This window comes from Pan troglodytes, chromosome 20 (assembly GCF_028858775.2).
Source record: "Pan troglodytes isolate AG18354 chromosome 20, NHGRI_mPanTro3-v2.0_pri, whole genome shotgun sequence".
In the NCBI taxonomy this organism is placed as follows: Eukaryota; Metazoa; Chordata; class Mammalia; order Primates; family Hominidae; genus Pan; species Pan troglodytes.
Window position 1 is genome coordinate 22,106,909 of NC_072418.2, and position 23,157 is coordinate 22,130,065.

At 50.3% G+C, this 23,157-nt stretch overlaps 1 protein-coding gene across 40 annotated transcripts in view; it reads left to right on the plus strand.

Annotated features, from left to right (window-relative positions):
* GATAD2A (GATA zinc finger domain containing 2A) overlaps window positions 1-23,157 on the plus strand; it is a 121,401-nt gene that overhangs the window by 64,841 nt on the left and 33,403 nt on the right. For 21 of the 40 annotated variants that reach the window (XM_009435090.5, XM_063801403.1, XM_054672831.2 and 18 more), the window contains one exon: window positions 14,726-15,000. In XM_009435090.5, coding sequence (XP_009433365.1) covers window positions 14,732-15,000 — 269 coding nt within the window. In that variant the 5' untranslated portion in view covers window positions 14,726-14,731. Of the gene's footprint in view, window positions 1-6,304; window positions 6,613-14,725; window positions 15,001-23,157 lie in introns of those variants that run through there. The other 19 variants (XM_009435084.5, XM_009435093.5, XM_063801399.1 and 16 more) reach the window with 3 other exon arrangements.

Here is a 23,157-nt window from a genome sequence, read left to right on the forward strand (position 1 = left end):
ACCACAAGGTGCTGGGGGGTATGTGGGGGCTTTTTCTTCATCGTGTTCAGCTGAATACAAGTGTGGCCTCTGTACTAGGATGCTTTCTTTCACCAAGCAACCTCATTACATTAAAAAACAAAACAAAACAAAACTCTTTTTTTTGTTCGTTTTGTTTGAGACGGAGTTTTGCTCTTGTCTCCCAGGCTGGAGTACAGTGGCATGATCTCGGCTCACTACAGCCTCCGCCTCCCGGTTTCAAGCAATTCCCCTGCCTCAGCCTCCCGAGTAGCTGGGATTACAGGCGCCCGCCACTATGCCCAGCTAATTTTTTGTATTTTTAGTAGAGACGGGGTTTCACCATGTTGGCCAGGCTGGTCTTGAACTTCTGACCATGTGATCCGCCTGCCTCAGCTTCCCAAAATGCTGATATTATAGGCGTAAGCCACCGCACCCGGCCGAGATTCAAACTTTTAAAAAGTGGGGTGGGCGTGGTGGCTTACTCCTGTAATCCCAGCACCTTGTGAGTCTGAGACAGCCGGATCATGAGGTCAGGAGATTGAGACCATCCTGGCCAACACGGTGAAACCCCCTCTCTAGTAAAATACAAAAAAAAAAAAAAATTAGCCGTTTGTGGTGGTGCGTGCCTGTAATCCCAGCTACTTGGGAGGCTGAGGCAGGGGAATCACTTGAACCCAGGAGGCGGAGATTGCAGTGAGCCGAGATCACGCCACTGCACTCCAGCCTGATGACAGCCAGGTGGGCTGTGAATTAGAAGGGGTGTCCCAGGCACTGATCAGGCTCCTCGTGCTGCAGAAGTTTCCTTCTGAGTTCACGCATTGTCCAGATGTGCAACAGTCAACAAATCAGTTCTTGTGGCTTCTCTGGAAGCTGACATTACCATGTTTTTGGCATGAAGTAGAACCAACACGCAAGGTTGCAGTGCCAGTGAGTTGAGGACGTTCTGTGGCTCTATCCAGCTAGGTGAGAAATTGCAGGGCCAAGGAAGTAGTGTGGGTTGAAGTGAAGTAGGCGGGTGGGAATGCGTGTGAGACTCAGCAGGGCTCTGGGCTCCTTCACATGCTCTACAACTTGGTGATTCCGGCCCTTGTGTCTGAAAACCATACTTTGTGGTTTTCCATATTCTTGAGACAAGTAGATCGGTAGCTGTGTGGACGCTGATTGCTCTTGAGAACTACTGTTCTTTTGTTCAGAATTAAATGCAGAAGAAAGACTTTTTTTCTTCTTATTTTTAGAGACAGGGTCTTGCCCCCTTGCCCAGGCTGCAGTGCAATGGTGCGATCATTGCAGCCTTGAACCCATGGACTCAAGTGAGCCTCCCTCCTTGGCCTCCCAAAGTGCTGGGATTATAGGCGTGAGCCACTGCTCCTGGCCAGAAAGATGTTTTCTGAGACAATTGAGCAAGACTCAGAAGTAGGAGGAGGGGATGAAAACTGTGCATGCGTATGAGTGTGAGTATATACGTGTGTGTTGTTCAGGATTGCTCTGTGTTTAACTAGTGTATACTTTGCAGGGGAAGGAGGTGTCTGTCTGCTGTCCCACTGTTTCCTTTGTCTGTCTTCTGCCTTTCCTACAGGGTCAGATGCTCTTACTTCATGGGCGCCATGTGTTCCTTGTCCCCTTCCCAGTCTTCTTGTTGCCCTTGGCTTCCCTGGATCCCACAGCCCAGGTGGGGCCAAGGAGTCCCTGCTCAGGCACTGAGAGCCTTGCTGTGGCTGTCAGAGGTTGATGGGGAGACTGCCCATCTTGTGGGAAGCCTTTGTAACAGTGACTTGGCACCTTCAACAGGACGGAAGAATGTGTTAGTTCCGTCTCCTGTTTTTGTAAAATGGTTGTCCACCTGTTGAACTGCATCAGCCTCTCAACCAGGCAGAAGGCTTAGAGAATCCATGTCAGCCCCCAAGTCCAGGGAGCCCCATTGTGAGCTGGACAGGACATAGATTGCCCCCAGGCCTGGGGGGGTGAAGTGACGTGCAGAATTGAAGGACCAAGGCAGGGAGTGGCAGTAGGCAGGACAGGTCCTGGTGGTTCTGCTGAACCCCTGGGCTGGGGCTGGGCTGAGGAGCTAAAGCCACAGGCAAAATGTACCACACGCAGACCTTTAGCCACCCACAGTAACTTTGTTTTCGGACCTTGATTCATTCTGTGGGACAGGACATGATATAGGTTACCTGCCTGTCCAGATCCTGCCCCAGAGTGGGACAGTCGTGTATGGCAGAGCATTAGCTGGGAGAGGTCACACTAGCTGGGTGTGGACCTTGTCCTCCTGTGCATCCCCTCAAAACCAGGTAATGTGTCCTCAGGATTTCCCTGGCACAAACGACCTCGCTCTCCCTCAGTCCTCAAAGGTGATGGCCAGTCCTGGTTACCCGGGAAGCCCGTGCCCTGTGACTCCCTTCCTGCCACTGGGCATCCCTGTAGCCCCCATTCCTCCAGCAATCAGCCTCAGTGGTGTGTTTGGTTCACACCTTGTGCTTGCACTGTGACTGAAACCTCCCCTCCTCAGCGAGGCTTCTCCTGGGCCCCCAGGCTGGGCTTATGCCCCTCAGGTCCTTCTCAGCCCTGTGCTTTTCCTTAGGGCTTTGGTGTGATTCTCAGGCACCTGTGCTTAGGGAGTGCTTGTTTCTGTAACTGGGTTAAAGTTTCATCCACTGCAGCAATTGAGTTTATAGCATGTAATTTCCTTCTACCAGGGACCTATTTATCTTGAGTGTTCTAAGTGTGGGCTTTTGGGACAGTATAAAATTGACCCTGTAGCAAGCTGTCTTGTCTGCACATAGCACTTTTTGAAAATAAATTTCCTTCTGACTTGTCAAAAGAGTTAGCCTTGAGTCCTTGCTCTGGATTTAATTTACACGTTCGAGTCTGTCCGCTGTGCCCCCCACATACAAGGTCTTGCTCCGTTGCCCAGGCTGGAGTGTAGTGGCACAATCACAGCTCACTGCAGCCTTGACCTCCTGGATTCAAGCAGTCCTTCCACCTCAGCATCCTGCGTAGCTGAGACCACAGGTGTGTCCCACCACAACTGGCTATTTTTAAATTTTTTTTTTTTTTTTTTTTTTTTTTTTTTTTTTTGAGACGGAGTCTTGCTCCGTCGCCCAGGCTGGAGCGCAGTGGAGCGATCTCAGCTCACTGCAACCTCCGCCTCCTGGATTCAAGCAGTTCTCCCGAGTAGCTGGGATTACAGGTGCCCGCCACCACACCTGGCTAATTTTTGTATTTTTAGTAGAGATGGGGTTTCACCATCTTGGCCAGGCTGGTCTCGAGCTCCTGGCCTCGTGATCCACCCGTCTTGGCCTCCCAAAGTGTTGGGATTACAGGCTCAGCCACCACACCTGGCCAAATTTTTTGTGGTTTTTTTTTTTGTTGTTGTTTATTTTTTGTTTTTGTTTTGCTTTTGAGACAGAGTTTCGTTCTTGTTGCCCAGGCTGGAGTGCAATGGCGCAATCTTGGCTCACCGCAACCTCTACTTCCTGGGTTCAAGCAGTTCTCCTGCCTCAGACCCTGGAGTAGCTGGGAGTATAGGTATGCGCCACCACGCCCGGCTAACTTTGTATTTTTAGTAGAGACAGGGTTTCTCCATGTTGGTCAGGCTGGTCTTGAACTCCCGACCTCAGGTGATCTGCCCACCTTGGCCTCCCGAAGTGCTGGGATTACAGGCATGAGCCACCGCACCCGGCTTAAAAATTTTTTATCAGAAGGCCAGGTGCAGTGGCTCACTGCCTGTAATCCCAGCACTTTGGGAGGCCGAGGTGGGTGGATCACCTGAGCTCAGGTGTTCGAGACCAGCCTGGGCAATATGGTGAAATCCCATCTGTTCCAAAAATACAAAAAATTAGCTGGGTGTGTTGGCACCCACCTGTGGTCCCAGCTACTCAGGAGGCTGAGGTAGGAAGATCGCTTGAACCTGGGAGGCGGAGGTTGCAGTGAGCTGAGATGGAGACATTGCCCCCAGCCTGGGTGACAGAGTGAGACCCTGTCTCAAAGAAAAAAAAAAATTATTGGAGACGAAGTCTCCCTTTGTTGCCCAGGCTCATCTTGAATTCCTAGGCTGTAGTGATCCTCCCTCCTTGGCCTCCCAAAGAGTTGGGATTACAGGTGTGAGCCACTGTGCCCGCCCCCCACCCCCTTAGGTTTCTGTTTTTGAAACCTACTTTTCTCTGTAGTCCATTCTGCTATAAGGCTGATTTTGGAAAAGCAGATTTGTTCCAACACAATTGATGTGTTAGAGGACCGTCGAGGTATAACACAAATGTTGCGATGGTTGCGTGTGGTTTTGTTCAGGAGAAACACTAGGCTAGGGATTGGAAAACTATGGCCCACAAGGTGGTGGCCTGTTTTGGTAAATAAAGTTTAATTCGCAGACATGCTCATTCAGGTATGTACAGTTGGGCCTCCATATCCTTGTGTTTTGTGTCTTTGAGTTCTACCAACCGTGGATTGAAAATATTTGGGGTAAGCCAGGCATGGTGGTATGTGCTTGTAATTCTAGCTACTTGGGAGGCTGAGGCAGGAGGATCTCTTGAGCCCAGGAGCTTGAGACCAGCCTGGGCAATACAGTGGGACCCCATCTCTTAAAAAAATTTTTTTGGGGGCTGGGCACGGTGACTCACACCTGTAATCCTAGCACTTTGGGAGGCCGAGGCAGGTGGATTGCCTGAGTTCAGGAGTTCGAGACCAGCCTGGGCAACACAGTGAAACCCCGTCTCTACTAAAATACAAAAAATTAGCCAGGTGTGGTGGCATGTGCCTGTAGTCCCACTTACTTGGGAGGCCGAGGCAGGAGAATTGCTTGAACCCCAGAGGCAGAGGTTGCAGTGAGCTGAGATTGTGCCACGCCACTCCACTCCAGCCTGGGTGACAGAGCAAGACTCTGGGTCTTAAAAAAAATTTTTTTTTTGAAGGAAAATAATGGAAAAAACAATACAACATAAAATAATACAAGTAAAACTATAGTATAACAGCTGTTTACGTAGCATTTACATTTTATGGAGTATTATAAGTAATCTAGAGGTGACTCACTAAAGCATATGGAAGGATGTACGTAGGTTGTATGCTAATACTACACCATTTTATATCTGGGATTGAGCATCTGGGAATTTTGGCATCCCGGGAGTTCCTGGAAATAATCCTCCAAGGGTCTCGAGGGACAGCTGTCCTGTCAGAACCACAGAGCTGAGCATTCCTGACAGAGACTAAATGGCCCGCAGAGCCAAAATTATTTACTGTGTAGCATTTTAAGAAAAAGTTTACTGGCCAGGCGTGGTGGCTTACGCCTGTAATCCCAGCACTTTGGGAGGCTGAGGCAGGCGGATCACGAGGTCAGGAGATCGAGACCATCCTGGCTAACACGATGAAACACCATCTCTACTAAAAATACAAAAACAAAATTAGCCGAGCATGGTGGCGGGCGCCTGTAGTCCCAGCTACTCGGGAGGCTGAGGCAGGAGAATGGAGTGAACACGGGAGGCAGAGTTTGCAGTGAGCCGAGATCGTGCCACTGCACTCCAGCCTGAGCGACACAGCGAGACTCCATCTCAAAAAAAAAAAAAAAAGAGAAAAAGTTTGCCAACTCTTGCATTAGGTGAATCTAGAAAACTGTTACCAGTTTAATATAGTAGAGCACCTGTGAGTACATGAAATAAAACTGCCCACACCTCAGACATGCTCCAAGTCCCCTCGGGGTCCCGCATATTATGGGCCACACCCTATCCCTTTCCGGGGTCAGACAGCCTCCCTCCAGCAGAAATGGCAGCCCACCCATGCTCACGGCAAGCAGTAAGTCTTCCCCTAGGTGAGGGTCAGACATGCAACATTTGTGTATTTCTTAGCCACTGAGCATGTGTGTAGCTGTGCTGCCCATATATCCACATGTGTCATTGCTTGGGCTCCTATCTTACGTCATAGATGAAGTTTTGGAGTACTGTGTCCCTAACCCTTATGTCCATAAGCCCTGTGTTTTTATCACATGGGTTTGCATCCCGCAGTGGTTTTTAGGAGTGCTGCCTCTGTTGCGCTACAGCAGAACTTAACCATACTTTGAAGGCAAAGGCAAACACCAAAAGGTTTGCTCTCATTCATGACAATAAAGTCGTAATCACTTAATATCTCATCTGGACCCCTTGGTGTGAGAGGGCGAGGTCAAGCCCAAATTGTACAGGTCCAGTGCTCCCCATGTCCTTTGGAATCTTCAGGTCTGACTCTTTGAGTGGTTGATGGGGCCTTCTGATGGCTGACTGGGTACTTTTGTGCCTTGGTTTCCCCACCTGCAAAAAGGCGGCTGATGAGAGTATTTACCTTACAGGTGGTTGTGGGGTAGATGCTCAATCAGTGTTGGGTGTTTTGCACTTAAAAATTAGAAGATCCCCATGCTTCTATTAATTACAAAGGAGCAATAGATTTGGATGAAACCCTGAGGATCCCAGAGCTGAAAGTGAGTTTGAAGTGTCCGATCCAGTCCTTCAACTCAGAGCACTCCTATCTGTGACACCTCTGCCCACGCATCCAGTATGTGCAGCACACCTGCTCTGTGACTGACACTCTTGCAGAAGTGGGTCCACTTCAGGGACATGGACAAGGTGTTGTACCTGCTGTCACAGAGCCTGTTATCTGGTGAGTGGTTGGGACATTCTGAGGGCTCATACCTTCTGGCTGCAGGTTCTTCCCAGGGGCCTCCCAGAGCTTATTCCATAGCCCCAGGCAGGGCAAGTCTAGATTCAGTCTTGCCTGGAGACATCTGAGGATGGCTGTTCCATCCTCCTCCTCACATGTATGCAGCTCTCCTTTGAGCCCCACCTGTGCCTGTCACTTCAGGTGAAAGCAGTGTAAAAATGATTAACAAGGCCAGGCTCGGTGGCTCACGCCTGTAATCCTAGCACTTTGGGAGGCCAAGGCTGGTGGATCACGAGGTCAGGAGATCGAGACCATCCTGGCTAACACGGTGAAACCCTGTCTCTACTAAAAAATACAAAAAATTAGCCGGGCGTGGTGATGGGCGCCTGTAGTCCCAGCTACTGGGGAGGCTGAGGCAGGAGAATGGTGTGAACCCGGGAGGCGGAGCTTGCAGTGAGCCGAGATCATGCCACTGCACTCCAGCCTCGGCAACAGACTGAGACTCTGTCTCAAAAAAAAAAAAAAAAAGATTAACAAAAGGCCCTTTGCACACTGTGGAAGGCTTATCAGAGTGGCCACCTAGACAGAGGCATGGTGGCCTGAGTTCAGACCTAGCCTGGACCTTCACCCAGCCAGACTTCAGTTGCCTGTACCTTGTGGGATGACACATGCCCGTCTCCAACTCATGCAGGCTCTCAGCGAGAGGTAGTTGGCTCCAGCCAGCTTGCACCTCCCCACTGCTAGTCTTATCCTAGGACCACTGCAGGGAGACGATCTCTCAGTCTGGGGTCTTTGAAGGCTCAGGGAGCTCCTAGCCAGCTGACTGGGCTGGGGTCCATCCTGATAACATGAGAGAGAGAAGATGTCTGTATCTCTGGTGTGTCTTTACTTTTCAGGCCACCAAGGGTTAAGAACCCAGCGTCAGCCAGTGAGTAGTAGACATCTCTTCTCCTTTTGAGAAAGCCTGTAGTTCAGGACTCACCACGGCCTTCCCTTCCTTGGCCTGAAAGCCTCCCTGCTCAGCTGCTTGGCGCATGCTGTTCCCCTGCCTGGAACGTCTCGCCTAATTCCTTTTCCTGCCCTGGCCTCAGTCTGGGAGACGCCATCTCAGTCCCCATGTCTTGGAGTTTTAAATGAAAGCACTTTACTTGTTTGCTCCTCTTTGCCCTGTAGGGCAACCCCGGGAATCACATGCTTCATGAGTCTAATTTACAGAAACGTAGGCGTAACTCAGCAGTGCATACCAAGCCCATACTGTTTGCTCTACACTGAAAATGAAGATGAATGGTGAAAAAAAGTTTCTGCCATTGAGAGCTTAACATTGAGTTGCAGTGAGAGATGAAGCTCCTGAGTGGCACGGAGATTGTTGCCAGGGCTCTGGTGAGGTATGCTGTGGCCTGGTGGTTGTAGCCACTCAGGGAGGCTTGTGGCCTATATAGAAGGCGGGCTGTGGGAATGAGCTGGGGGGTTTGGGTTGACTGTTTAGAATTTGAGAGTCTCTAGCATGTGGCACAGAAGGTAGATGATTTAAGCTGCGTGGACATCTTCGATAAACACTGTGGAAGAATGGGCAGTGGTATCCTCTCTCGGCCCACTGAAGCTTCTGTGTCCATCTTGTGTCCTTAGTCCTATGCGTTGGAGTATTGGAGGAGCCAGCTTCCCCCTCTCTCCAGAGCTTCTCACCCTAGGGAGCCTCCTTCCTCCTCGCCTGGATGAGGTACTGTCTTTCTTTGTTAGTTTCTTTCTTTCCTTTTTTCTTGAAGAAACATGGCCTCACTATGTTGCCCAGCCTGGACTCATACACCTGGGCTCAAGTGATGCTCCTGCCTTGGTCTCCTGAGTAGCTGGGACTACAGGCATGTGCCACTGTGCCTGGCTTCACACTTGTGCTTTTGATTCTCATCCTTAGCAGGTGGGGCTGTTGTTTTATCTGGTTTTCTTTTTTAATCCTTGCTTTCTTTGAATACAGGACTGATTCATAGTCACTGTTAAAGAATTCAAGCAATACAGGAATGTTTACTATAGTAAGTGAAAGTTTCTTAATAATCTACTCTTCAGAGATTACTACCACTGATTTTGGTCCAGTTCCTTTCAGTTTTGATTTTAGTGAAGTTACTTTCAGTTTTTTCCCTATATACACCTTTTTTTTTTTTAAACCATGTAAATGGTACTATGCTATTCTGCAACTTTTCTCCCACAGTTCTTTCCATTTTTCTTCACATAGCATTGTCTGTGAAGTAGGGATGGGGAAACTGAGGCTCAGCTCAAGCATCACTTGAGCCCAGGTGTTTGAGTCCAGCCTGGGCAACATAGTGAGACCTTGTTCTTAAAGAAAAAAGTTTGGGTTGACTGTTTAGAATTTGAGAGTCTCTATCTAGCATGTGGCACAGAGGGTAGATAATTTAAGCTGCATGGACATCTTTGATAAACACTGTGGAAGAAGGGGCAGTGGCATCCTCTCTCGGCCCACTGAAGCTTCTGTGTCCATCTTGTGTCCTTGGTCCTGTGGTTGATTGACAGACCTCTCCCCTGGCCCATGGCCAGCCAGCGTGTGTGTGATGGAGCTGAGACCAAGTCTCTGTTCCCTGCTGTGTCTAGTTGTAGGAGCTGACTGCTTGGAACACCTTTCTGTCTCTCAAGTTAAGTTGTATCTCTCGTACTTGGCCTTAATGAAGTTTGACATTGAGAAGTCCAGAGCTGCTGTTTCCGGTGTGGCTTCCTTCCGGAATGAGTCCTAGTCACTGTTACTCAGAGATGTGCGTCAGGAAGTGGCTCGGGCCACAGTTCTGAGCAGATGGAGGTGTCTGTTCTGCATGGGAAAGAAGTATGCTTGTCAGGCAGGCGCTGCCAGTGCCAAAACTTGGCCCACCTATTCTCTCCTTACCCCCTCAACAGGTCCTTCTGGGCCACAACAAGGTACCCTGGTTTGACTCTTAGGAAGTGGGAGAGCCACTGAAGGGGGTACAGATCCAGGATGTGGCTTTGGGAGCTTCCTCGGGCTATGCTCCCGGGAGGAGAGTAGACAGGGGTTCTGGGTCCAGAGGCCCATCTGTGCTGTGCATCTATCTGTGTGAAGGGCAGGGCCACAGGGGCGCTCTGGAGGTGGGCACCTGGGCGCAGGCTTGCTGCAGCTGTGTGCCTACAGGGTCCTTGTGTCTTGAGTGTTGGGCGCAGCTCACAGCTAGCGAGGCTAGCACCTGGACCCCGTTGTCATCATCTGACTCAGCACTGGTTGCTTCATGGGCCCTTCTTCCTTCCTGATAGGAAGAGGTGCCCTGAGGTGCCCTGTGCCTCCTGAGGACAGTGGCTGCCCCCAGGTTCAGGGCTCTGCTCCTCAGCATCTCCGTGGGGCTCATCGTGGGCCTCACACTCAGCACATCCGAACTGTAGCCCAACCTTCCTTCCTCAAATCTGCTTCTCCCCATCTCAGAAAAGCCAGCCCCACTGGTCCAGTTGCTCAGGCAAAAACAAGTGAAAGAAAGCAACCCCCTCCGGAGTACCCCAACTCCCCTCTGCTCTGTCCCCTTCCCCAGTGTAGCTGCACCATAGGAACCGCTCCCCTGCCCTGCAGTCCTCCAGCCAGGTGATCCTTTAGAGCAAGCCAGATTCCTCCCCTCCGGCCTGGGCCAGTGCTTCCCCCAGCACATGTCTCCGCTCAGGCCCTGTCTCCTTCAGGGCTGGCTTCCGGTGCCGCCCGTTCCACCCAGCCCCCGTCCCTCTGTGTGCTCTGACTGCCCCGTGCTCTGCCTCGTGTCCCCACAGCGCCGTCACCAACACCCTCTGTCATTTCGCTCGTTTTCCAGCATGGGGGTGGATGGTGTTCCCTCTGTCTTGTTCACCACTGAGTCCCCAGCCCACAGTGGAGGCTCGGTGAGCTGCTGTCGGGTGAGGAGGCAGAAAGACGCCTAAAATCCACCGTTCAGAGCATCAGCCCTGCTGCTCCCGCCAGTGCTTTAACCCACTTACTGCGAAGCCTGACTTTCTTCCTGTCTGAAATAAGGGTGTTACTATGGGTATGTTAGTGATGGGTGCCACAGATGGCATTTTATGGTAGAGTTAGTATTAGCAGTGTGATCTCAGGGGTTTGGTTTTATGATTTGTGTCATGCACTTAATTTCTCTTTTAATTATCAAGAGATGCGTACTGGCCTGGTGTGCCAGAAGTGTGCTGGGTGCCTTCTGTTTGTCCCCCAAGTCCTCTTTAAGAGTTCTGGTTCCTGCCACAGCATCAGTCAGCCTTTTGGAATTGTTCTAGAACATGTTTTCTGCCTGAGGCTCTCAGGCCAGTTGGATGGTGGCATTTTACGAAAATAAAGCAGCATTCCTATCTGCCCTAAAGCCCATGGAGGTGCTCCCGGTCAGAGCTGCGCTGTACCTGTGTGGGGTCTCTAGTGTGGCTGGAACCTGTCCTTTTTGGCCCCTAGTTGAGGAAGAGCTGGGCTACGCCCCCACCACCTGCCAGCCCAGTGTGTACGGGACGTATCAGAGGAGACCGATGCCCACTCAACCTTGCTGGTGCTGCTCATCTGTGCTGGCTTGCAGCCCGGCCTGGGGTGTTTGGAGAGAGTGAGGAGGAGGGTGAGGCTGACCTTCAACCTTGTGTCTCAGGCAGCCCTGGCAGCCTCAGTGCTCTCCTCTTTCAAATGGGCACGCTGCTGTTGGGATCTGTCTGTGCAGGCAGCAGCCGGCAGAGGATCTCAGCCCCCAGGACGGGGCTGCTCTCCATGCACTGGCAGCTCCCGCACAGCCCTTGCCTGGAACTTCTGCCACCGGAGCTGCCTTCCCCTCACTCTCCCCTGTCACTGGGAATTTTGAAATGAATCCTCATTTGCCAGTCAGGGTGACCTAGCCTCTTCACCTACTTTTAGGAAGTGTTCTAATGCACCCCCCACTGCTCTTTGCAGGAGTCATCTGTCGCGCTTTCTTCTTCCTGACAACTTTGCTCCTGGGTCTGTGCTTGCTGTGCGGTGGCTGCCAGCCCTGTTGTGCTGGGGGCACTAGTCCCGCTTGCTTCGAGGAGGGAGGAGCCACTCCTTACTGGCACCTGCCCTCCCCAGGAGCAAGTGTCCTGTGGTGGCCGAGGATTGGCCAGTAGCAGGCCCTGCGTCATTGGTCTTGGCAGTGGAGGAGGCTCCTGCCAAAGGAGCCCCCTGCACTCGGGGGCTGGCCCCACCCCCTCCAGCTGTGCCTGTCCTTCCTGAGGTGGGGGAGGGGTGCCGCAGGGCCCCGCCCCGCAGTGGCGTGCCTCTGGGAGGCACAGGCATAGGGCAGGCGGGCGCTGTGAGGCCAGCCGTCAGTGCCGGGCCTGGGATTGGCAGAGTTCCAGGCCTTAGGCTTCATAGTGAGCTGCTGTGCACCCTGAGTACACGCCAGCCAGCCCTCTGCTGAGGACTCTGACCTGCTACCACAACAGGGGGCCCAACAAGAGAGGTCTCTGGGGCTGGAGGGAGCAGCTCTGCTGGGCACCTGAGGCCCTGCTCCATCCTGCATCTCTCAGAACCTCTGGGTAGCCTCTGGTCCTATACCAGTGAGAACGAAGTGAGGCCACACAGGCACGGCCCCCCTGATCTGGCTGTCAGTTCCACCTTGTCCATGTGGGCTGGAGCAGCTTCGAGAACTCATTCAGGGTCTTGGGTTCAAATGGGCTTCACGGAACTGAGCCCAGGGCTTACAGGGTGGGAGGCTGTGCTGGGAGGGGCCCTGCCTGGCTGGAACAGGGGCAGAGTGGGGAGCATGGGGGTTTCTTTGAGTCACAGGGAAGGGTGCTATGTCCTGGAGGTGGAGGTGCATTCTCCCTGTCCACCTGGGGACCTCATCCCCAACAGTAGTTATAAGGCCAGACTGGGAAGCTTCATCCGTAGAGTGGGGCCCTTACTTGTCCGAGGTCCTGGCCTCCCCTCATCTCTCACCTAAACAGGCTTTTCCCTGCCCTGGGCCTGGGAGTGCACATACCTGCTGTCTAAGGCAGTGCTTGAAGGAGAAATGTCCCACCCCTCCCACAGTGAGGGAAATGAGAGGAGGGGACCCACACTCTGAGGGCAGTGACATATCTGTGGTCTCGTGGGAGGCGAGACAGACAACCTGTTAGTGAGCAGTTCAGATGGGGTTTATGGGCAAGGCATGTCGGAGGAAGGAAGGACAGAGACCATAGAACTTCAGGGCTGAGAGGGACACCGTAGCATTCCTCATCTCCCCCAGAGAAGTGAGGCCATGACCTCCACATTCGACCTCTACCTGGGCTCCATTCCACGGAGGAGCTGAGGGGCAGCTGAGCAGGAGCGGGGGCGAGGGTGGACAGGGTGGCCGGGGGCAGCGGAGGCCGCACAGTTGGTGTGGGATAGGTGGTAGGTGCAGGCTGGGATGCCGGAGGGGCTGGGGACAGGTGGAGGCAAGTCTGAAAACCTGTGCCCTTGAGATTCGGAGTCTCCCTGCCTCAGCCTGGTCATGTTAGGGGTCAGCCATGGCACCTGGGTGGTGGTGAGACAGGGTAGGGAGCACAGAGCTGCTCTGGGCCTGTGTGAAGCACACCAGGGATTTCCTGGCCTTGAGGAGACCCCAGTGTTTCAAGCCGGTGCCCGGGTGCCCTGGCTGGACCACACTGGCACAACACGCGTGTAGACGGCCTGCTTTCCCTCTGGCTCCAGGAGCGTGAAGCAGCTGTCTCTTTCTTTCCTTTCAGTTTGAGTGCATGAGGGGGCACATTTGGGCAGGGCCTTGCGCTATTGCTCATTTGTGAAATTGGCTCCTTTAAGGAAGCTGCAGATGAGTCAGCTCTGGAGTGCGTCCCATGGATGGCGACAGGACCCCTGTGTTGCCTTGTGCTGCCCCCAGCTTCCAGACTGGGTCTGCCTGGCTCTACCTGGGACAGGCTTCCCCAGGGTGTTTGCCAGTGAGGAAACTAAGGCTCTGGCAAGATGAGTGCCCTGCCTGTGAGGACACAGATAGGACCAGAGGGCTTCAGCATAGAGCATGCCACAGGTGTGAATCAGGGTTCTCTGTGGGGCCCAAGTGGGCACCAACTGTCCCATGGAAAACTGTGACACTTCGGGAATTCCACTAGAGCTCAGCTGCTAAATTTCTCTTTTGTCCTCTGGTAAACACTGGGATGCTTTTTTAAGAACCTGACTCTCTCTGTCTCAATTCCTGTGCCCTGTCCTGTTGGGATGTCGAGGCCGGGATTAGAGCAGCCCCTTTAAGAGTGCCAGTGTCCCAGACCCTGCTGTGGAATGCCAGCCGCCTCCCTGCAGACAGACATTGCTGTGCTGTCGTCCTGTCTCCGTGAGGGTTAACAACACTTCAGCCTGTTGTCTGGAACCGGTTCAGACTGGTTTTCTGGAAAGTGCTTTGTCTCTCCGACTGAATCCTGGGAAGGGTCATGTGGAGCCAGTGATGTCATGGGATCAAAAACTGACTCAGCTGTTTTTTTCTTCTTTTTCTTTCTTCTTTAAATCAAGATATGTGTGTGCTGCAGGTACAGGGCAGTGGCACGTTGATGGGCCAGGCCTCACTCTACTCAAAGTGTACCTCACTGGCAACCAAAGGGTTAAATGTGATCCCCAGTCCCCACTCCCCAGAGGTGAGCAGGGAGTGAGGAGACCTCCCTTCCCTGAAGGGGAGAAGCTGGGGTTAACTCGAGTCACCACAGTGTAGGGCTAGTCCCAGGCCCCGACCCTGCTCCTGGAACAGTGCAGTCACCGCCCTCCTGGATTCCAGACATTGCAGGTGCTGAAAATCCCAAAGGCAGGTAGTTGAGATCTAGAACAACTTTTCCTCTGTTTGCTGTTGAGCCTTTCCTTGCTGATAAGCAGCCGCCTTCCACTGCTCCTGTTCAGCACCCTGCTGCCTCTGGCCCCCAACAGGGCAGGGTGTAGCTTGGCTCCACCAATGTTCAGCCACACAGTGGAGGCTGGGGACACCCCCCTCCTGCCTAGCCTTCCTCAAGGCAGTGATGAAATGTCCTGGGGATGCTTTTCTGGGCCCTGCGTTTGTTGTACATTCTTTTGCCATCCTTCCCATAGGGAGGAAAACACTGAAAGCAACACTGAAAAGTCTCCAAGAAGGTGGCACCTTCATTGCACCCAGTTAAAATGTTGTGTCTTCTCCTCCCTCCCAAGTTCAGAATGACCGAAGAAGCATGCCGAACACGGAGTCAGAAACGAGCGCTTGAACGGGACCCAACAGAGGACGATGTGGAGAGCAAGAAAATAAAAATGGAGAGAGGATTGTTGGCTTCAGATTTAAACACTGATGGAGACATGAGGGTGACACCTGAGCCGGGAGCAGGTCCAACCCAAGGATTGCTGAGGGCAACAGAGGCCACGGCCGTGGCCATGGGCAGAGGCGAAGGGCTGGTGGGCGATGGGCCCGTGGACATGCGCACCTCACACAGGTGAGTGGGAGGAGCCAGCGGGAGGGGCTGGAACCTGGAGACAAGCCCAGTGTGCCCCGGTTGGGGCTGGCCACACTCCAGGCCTGTTGGTAACAGCTTGGCGGGGTTGTGGAGAGGGCTGTAGGCTCAGCTCGGGCATCACCCACCACTGGCAGCTGTGCTGTTGTGGCCATTCTAGGGCCCCAGGTCCCAACTGCAAGTGGCACAGAGTGTGGGTCTCACAGGAGAAGGAGTGGCACATTCCATCAGCTCCCCTGCCATCAGTAGGCCTTTGCCACCCACGCACCTGCTGTCTGTCCAACTCGGTGCTTTTGGTTTGTAGGGACACTTGAGTTATTCATTTGGTTATGCTTCCCTGCTTTTCAGATCTAGAGGTCAGAGGGCCAGGAATGCTACACCTTCCTTGGTCACTTGGCTAGGGATAGAGTTGGGAGCCCAGCCCAGGGCACCCTCCTCGGAGCGGGTACGGGATGCTCACTCGACTCCATGTTCACTTGGTGCTGGTCTTTGGCTTGCTCTGTTGGTTTGTCCTTAGTCAACACTGATTACTTCAAGAGTGACTTTCCTCATATTCACCTTTTATGAGTCTCTTAAGGTAAAAGCTTGAAATAAAAATAAGACCCAATCTACCACCTATTTCTTGACTTCAAAACCTTCCTTTCTCTCTGTAAAGAGAAATTCAGACCCAGCACTTCCTCTTGCATCACCCCTCCCCTTGGAGCTCTCCAGAATGTTCATGCCCAGACACCCACTGAGGGCTGTGGTGTGGCCACAGCTTCCCGGCTGGCCCTGTGACAAACTCCTCTGTGGCCCGTTGCTCTCTCTTCTCACCGCCCACTGGAGTCCTCTCCCTGTGGAGGGCCTGTCTCTCCATGCCTGTTCATAAGGGACAGCTGGTGGCTCCTCACCTTCCCGTGTCAGCTAACCCCACAGGATGACCCCACCCTGCAGTCTTATGTCAAATTCGTTTTTGCAACCCAAACTGTTGGGATCCTGAGGACTTCAGAGATCATCTGGTGTTCACAGCGTTTAAAATGGGAAGATAAATGGGAAAACCCAAGCCTGCTCCTGTTGACAAAGCCTCCTAGTCTGAGGAAATATACTTTGTAGTCCTGCTGTCCAAAGAGGGCTTTTCTGTCTGACTCTGCTGTCTGCAGTCCTCATTCTAAAACCAAGGTCCTCTTCTAAAGTTCCAGAAATAAAACTATAGGTCCAAGTCTCCTTTTCCTTTCTCTATGTTTTCAGCCAGAGACCAGTCCATGACAGCTCAGCAGGGGTGAGCAGTGAGGGGCTGGTGTGGAGTCAAGGCAGGAAGAGGAGGAGTCCATGTTCATGGGAATCTGCAGTCCATGTGCATGGGGTCCCTTGTGCATTCCTGGGCTGCTGACATGCATTTTCTCCTGTAATCACCATGTTCCCCTGCAGGGTAGGTCAGTGGATTGTGAGGGAGAAGTTAAGTGTTAAAGAAACTCAGAGTTCAGCTGGGCGTGGTGACTCACACCTGTAATCCCAGCACTTTAGGGGGCCAAGGCGGGTGGATCACAAGGTCAGGAGATTGAGACCATCCTGGCTAACACGGTGAAACCCCATCTCTACTAAAAATACAAAAAAATTAGCTGGGTGTTGTGGCGGGTGCCTGTAGTCCCAGCGACTTGGGAGGCTGAGGCAGGAGAATGGTGTGAACCTGGGAGGCGGAGCTTGCAGTGAGCCGAGATCGCGCCACTGTACTTCAGCCTGGGGACAGAGTGAGACTCTGTCTCAAAAAACAAAAAAATATTACTAGCACCTCTGAAGCCCCCTCATGCTTGCTTGCTGTCACTGTCTTCCAAGGGTAATCACTTTCTTGACAATATGGATTAGTTTTTCCTGCTTTGGTACTTTAAATAAGTGGGATTATATACTATGTACCTTTTATCTTCCTGCTTTCACTCAACATTGTGAGATTTACCCATATTGTTGTGCATACCAGTAGTTAATCCATTTTCATTGCTGTATAGTATTTTGTTTATAGAGTTTCTATTTGGGTATTTTTCAAAACGACCTTTTTTTCTTTCATGCTAACTTATTACCGTCTTATGACCGAATCTGGGCATATTGAAAGCTAGAGGCAGTTTCTGATGGCTTCTAGGAGAGAGAATTTCCTTTTTCTTTAGTGGCTGGTGAATTGGAATCATCAAGAAATATATATGTTTGCATGTGTGTGTATAGTGTACATATTGCTATGTTGGATGATTTGGAGCATGCAGAGGCAGATACAGTAGTAGAATCAGCTTTCTGCCTCCATCTTTTACTCCCCTCCCTGTCGCTCTTTAACTCAGCAGTTTTTCTCTCTCAGTCTCCCAACTTGTGTGAGTGTTTTATATTCTACATAAATTGAGGGTGGAGGGCAACTTCTGGTTGTGTTGAATGAGGAGATTGGCAGAATTGACAAAAGCAAAATGAAACAATCTCAGCATTCTGGAAAAATTGAGCAGGGGCATACAACAATCTGAGAAGTATTTATGCCTGTAACTGCTGAATTTCAGGTGAGAACAGTGAGACTCTATGGCATTTGGCCTGGAGCTATTCCCATGCCCTCTCCCATCTGTTTGGTAAAGAGGTTCTGTCCAGCCACTGTCAGCTGTGAGGACCAACAGCTTCGCTGTGTGGGTGAAAAGGAGGAGGACTGTTCATTTTAGAGTGGTAGCAACCCTGCCTGTGGCCTTGTAGATGAGAGTAACAGTCTTGGAGATGGGCAAGTGGGGAGACACAGCGGCTCTGTTTTAGCCCAAGGTTGGGGCAAGATAGAAAAACTATTTGAAGAAATAATGGGCAAAAACATACTTGAGGAGAAACTCATCCAGGAATCCCAACAAACCCTAAATAGCATAAGTACAAAGAGATCTTGACCTAGATACATCATAGTCAAACTGTAGAAAGCCAAAGAAAAGAAGAAAATCTTGAAAGTAGCAAAAGAAAAACAACTCAGCACATCTGGGGAGCATTAATAAGATGAACAGCTGACTTCTGACTCGAGACAATGGAAACAAAAAGGAGTTGAAAGATGTTAAAAGTATCCAAAGAAGAAAACTGCCAACCCAGAATTCTATACCAGTAAAAACAGTCCTTCAAAAATGAAAGCAAAAAAGACATTGTCAGGTAAACAAGACTGAAGGAATCCATTGCTGGTAGACCTGCCAGTTCTTCAGCCTGAAAATAAATGACACGTTGGCAGCTTGAGTCTATGAGAAGAAATAAAGAACACTGGAAATGGTAAATGCATGGGTTAACTGGAAAGACTTAACTAGTTCTGCAGTCTGGAAACCAACCAAAGGCTTCGAATGATTTGTTGGGTTTATAATATCCACAGATAAAATATATGTCATATTAGTAAAAAAGATGGGGAATTAAATGGAGCAATATTGGAGCAAAATTTCTGTATCTTACTGGAATCAAGTTAGCATCAGTCTTATATAGATTGTGATTAAGATGCTTACTGTAATGCCTAGAGCAGCTCTGAACAAAATAACTTTAAAATATAGTTTTTAAAAAAAATCAGGGCTGGGCACAGTGGCTGACTCCTGTAATCCCAGCACTTTGGGAGGCTGAGGCAGGTGGATCACAAGGTCAGGAGACCGAGACCATCCTGGCCAACGCAGTGAAACCCCGTCTCTACTAAAAATACAAAAAAATTAGCCTGGCATGGTGGTGGGCACCTGTAGTCCCAGCTACTTGGGAGGCTGAGGCAGGAAAATGGTGTGAACCTGGGAGGCGGAGCTTGCAGTGAGCCAAGATCGCGCCACTGCACTCCAACCTGGATGAAAGAACGAGACTCCATCTCAAAAAGAAAAAAAAGTTCATCAGAAGAATTAAAGTTATACACTAAAAAATATTTAACACGAAAGAAGGCAGTTTCTTTATTCACTGAGAAATAAAGGAACAAAAAAGAGGACATGTAGAAAACAAAATGGCAAATGTCAATCCAGCCATGTCAATAATGCAGTAACTGTGAAGGATCTAAATAGCCCAATCAAAAGGCAAGGACTATCAGATAGTGTAAAGAAACAAGATTCAGGCCGGGCTCAGTGGCTCACGCCTGTAATGCCAGCACTTTGGGAGGCCAAAGTGGGCGGATCACAAGGTCAGGAGTTTGATAGCAGCCTGGCCAATATGGTGAAACCCCGTCTCTACTAAAAATACAAAAATTAGCCAGGCGTGGTGGCACGCACCTATAGTCCCAGCTACTTGGGAGGCTGAGGCAGGAGAATCACTTGAACCCGTGAAGCGGAGGTTGCAGTAAGCTAAGATGATGCCACTGCACTCCAGCCTGGGTGACAGAGCTCCGTCTGTCTCCAAAAAAAAAAAAAAAAAAAAAAAAGAAGCAAGATTCAGCTTAATTATATGTTGTTTATAAGTGACGCCCCTTAGATTCAAGGAATAATATAAAAGGATGGAAAAAGAGGTACCATAAGTAACCGTTTGAGAGCTGGAGTAACTGTATTAATAAGAGATAAAAGACACTTTAAGACCAAAAAATTACTAGAGCCAAACTGCGACTTTATTTTTTTTGTTGTTATTTTTTTTTTTGAGACAGAGTCTCACTCTGTCACCCAGGCTGGAGTGCAGTGGCACGATCTCCACCTCGTGGGTTTCAGTGATTCTCCGGCCTCAGCCTCTTTGAGTAGCTGAGACTACAGGTGCCCGCCACCACGCCCGGCTAATTTTTTGTATTTTTAGTAGAGGCAGGGTTTCACCATGTTGGCCAGGCTGATCTTGAACTCCTGACCTCGTGATCCGCCCGCCTCAGCCTCCCAAATTGCTGGGATTACAGGCGTGAGCCACTGTGCCCAGCTGCGACATTTCATATGATATTTCAGAAAGACGTAACAGTCAGCAGAGCCCCAAAATACCTGAAAACATAAACTTGATAGGATTGATGGAAATTAATCAGTTATAGTTAGAGATTTCAATATCCCACTCTCAATAATTGGTAGAACATCTAGACAAAATCGGCAAGGTCTGGAGGACTTGAAGAACATTATTAACTCACTTAGCCTGACATCTGTAGAATACCTGGTGAATGCAGAATACATCCTCCCAATTGTAGGTGAACGTTCTCCGTTGATCATACATTGGACCATAAAACAAGGCTCCAGTATAGCTGTAAAAAACAAAAAGAAAAGGAAGTAACAAGTGTTGAGGAGGAAGTGTAGAAACTGGAATTCCTCATACATTGCTGGTAGGAATGTAAAATAGCCCAGATAGTTTCTTACAGAGTTAGTTGTAAACTTACCGTATGACTTAGCAATTTATCCAAGAGAAATGAAAATGTGTCCACACAGACAGGTACACCTGCAGCAGCATGATTCATACTGGTCGAAAAGTAGAAGCAGGGCCAGGCACAGTGGCTCATGCCTGTAATCCCAGCACATTGGGAGGCCGAGGCAGGCGGATCACCTGAGGTCAAGAGTTTGAGACCAGCCTGGCCAACATGGTGAAACCCCGTCTCCACTAAAAATACAGAAATTTGCCTGGTGTGGTGGCGTGCACCTGTAGTCCCAGCTACATGGGAGGCTGAGGAGGGAGAATTGTTTGAACCTGGGAGGCAGAGGTTACAGTGAGCCGAGATCGTGCCGCTGTACTCCAGCCTGGTGACAGAACAAGACTGTCTCAAAAAAAAAAAAAAAAAAAAAAAAAAGTGGAAGCAACCCAATGTCCCATGGATAAAACAAACCTGCTACCTCTATATACCAGATTACTGTTCAGCTTTATAAACTACTCATGTGTGCCATAACATGGCTGAATCTCAGACTTGCCACGCTAAGGAGGATACAGCAGATCCAGGGACTGCTTGTTGTATAGTTTCACTTACAGGGCATGTCCCCCCAAAAAGCAAATTTATTTGAGAGATGGAAAGTGACCAGTGGTTGACTAGGACAGGGCTGGGGGTGGGTGGGAGCAGTGATTAACAACACATGGGCACATTTTGGGAAGATGGAAATATTTTAAAATTGTATCGTGGTGATGATTGCACAAATTTACTGAAATCATTGAATTGTACTCTTACGGTGGCTGAATTTTGCGGTATGTAAAGTATACCTCAATATGGATGTTAAAAATAAATAATTAAATGAAGGTTAAAATAGTTTGGTTTCTGTTGTGGCATCCATAAATGTGCACACAGAAAAACAAAACCCGCAGAGGTAGAAGTTGTGAGTCTGTTGGTTTTGTGAGGCCAATCCAAAGGTCGTGGGCATGTGCTGCCCCTATGCCGAGTCCGGACTGTCAGATGAGGCTGGAGCTGGCAGGCAGAGGAGGCTGCTTTTGGTTCTCTGTTTTTTGGAGTTGGTCTTGCACTGTCGGCCAGGCAAGAGTGCAGTGGTGCAGTCGTAGCTCACTGCAGCCTTGAACACCTCGGCTCAAGCCTCTCAAGTAGGTGGGACCATAGATGCATGCTACCACACCTGGATGGGGTTTTTTTGTTGTTCTTTTTAATTTTTTTTGTAGAGATGGGGTTTATTATGTTCCCCAGACTGGTCCTGAACTCCTGATCTCAAGTGATCCTCCTGCCTCAGCCTCCCAAAGTGCTGGGATTATAGATGAGCCACGGCACCAGGCCGGTTCTTTCTGTTTTGTTTTTGTGATAAGTAGCAGATCCAGTCCTGCACTTTCCTGTAGGGGAGAGTCTCTTTCTTTCAAATGGTTGATCTTCAGAAATAACTGGCCACACCCAGATGGAAATAGCTTGATTTGTTTTCTTTTTTTTTTTTTTTGAGATGGAGTTGCGTTCTTGTTGCCCAGACTGGAGTGTGGTGGCGTGGTCTCAGCTCACTGCAACCTCTGCCTCTCAGGTTCAAGTGTTTCTCCTGCCTCAGCCTCCTGAGTAGCTGGGATTACAGGTACCTGCCACCACGCCCAGCTAATTTTTGTATTTTTAGTAGAGACAGGGTTTCACCATGTAGGCCAGGCTGGTCTTGAACTCCTGACCTCAGGTAATCCACCCACCTCAACCTCCGAAAGTGCTGGGATTACGAGTGTGAGCCACTGTACCCAGCCTTGATTTGTTTTTTTTTTTTTTGGATGGAAGAGCATGTTGCTCGGTAAAAATGTGGCTCTTCTCCAGGGATCCTGCAACTGAAAGGTAAGGACTGAGGGTCCCTCAGTCACCTTGGGCCTGCATGGGTTGAGGGGATGAGAACTCTGTGAATGGCCACACCTCACTGAGGATGTGTTTGTGTGTGCCTTTTCTGAGGTGTCAACTCTTATTGGATTGTCAGTGGTCCAGGACCAGACCTGCTGTATGCCAGGTACTATGCTGATCTCTGGTAGAGAGGTAATCAAGACAGGATCTGATTTATGCAGCTATTTTTTTGGAAGACCATGTCATGAAGGAAAGTGCAGAGGTCTTGGAAAGAAGGACTTGCCATTGCCGATGTGGCTCACCGTCTCCATTTCCTTATTTCACCTGGGAGGAGACTGGGCTGTGGCTTCCGTGGTCCATGGATTGGGCAGACTTCAACACAGCCTAGGTGGATATCTGGCAAGTTGTCCCCGTTAGTGGTGTGTGGCGTTCAAGCAGCTCTTGTGTCTTGCTCTTCTCTCCCCACCTCCCCTCGTACCATGAGTGGCTTGTCTGCTGTGGGAGGGGGCAGCACTTGGACCAAAGGCCTGCCCCATGGTCTGGACAGGGCAGGCTGGGATGTGTGTTCCTTGGCCACTTTGGGGCTCAAAGTAGCATCTGTGCTGTTAGATCTGATCTTGGCTTTAGTTTTTTTTTGGCCTTCAGCTCCCTGGTCAAGCACTTGTGGCCAGTGACAGACTGTAAAACACACTGGAAATGTAGTCTGTTTACTGGGCCTGCAAAACCAGTCGCAGTTGGTGACACTGGTGTCCTTGATGACAATTAGAATCATTGCCGTTGTCTTTCTTTTTAGACTTTTGCAGTCACCAAGGGGGCGGTGGGGTGACACATCTGTGTCACTTCCCTGCCCAGAGAATGCACTGGCTGATCATTTGATATTAAGACAGGTTAGGCCACCCACCACGGTGAGCATGCGTGCCCATCATTAAAATGCAGGTTAGGCCAGGCGCGGTGGCTCATGCCTGTAATCCCAGCACTTTGGGAGGCCGAGGCGGGCAGATCACGAGGTCAGGAGATCGAGACCATCCTGGCTAACA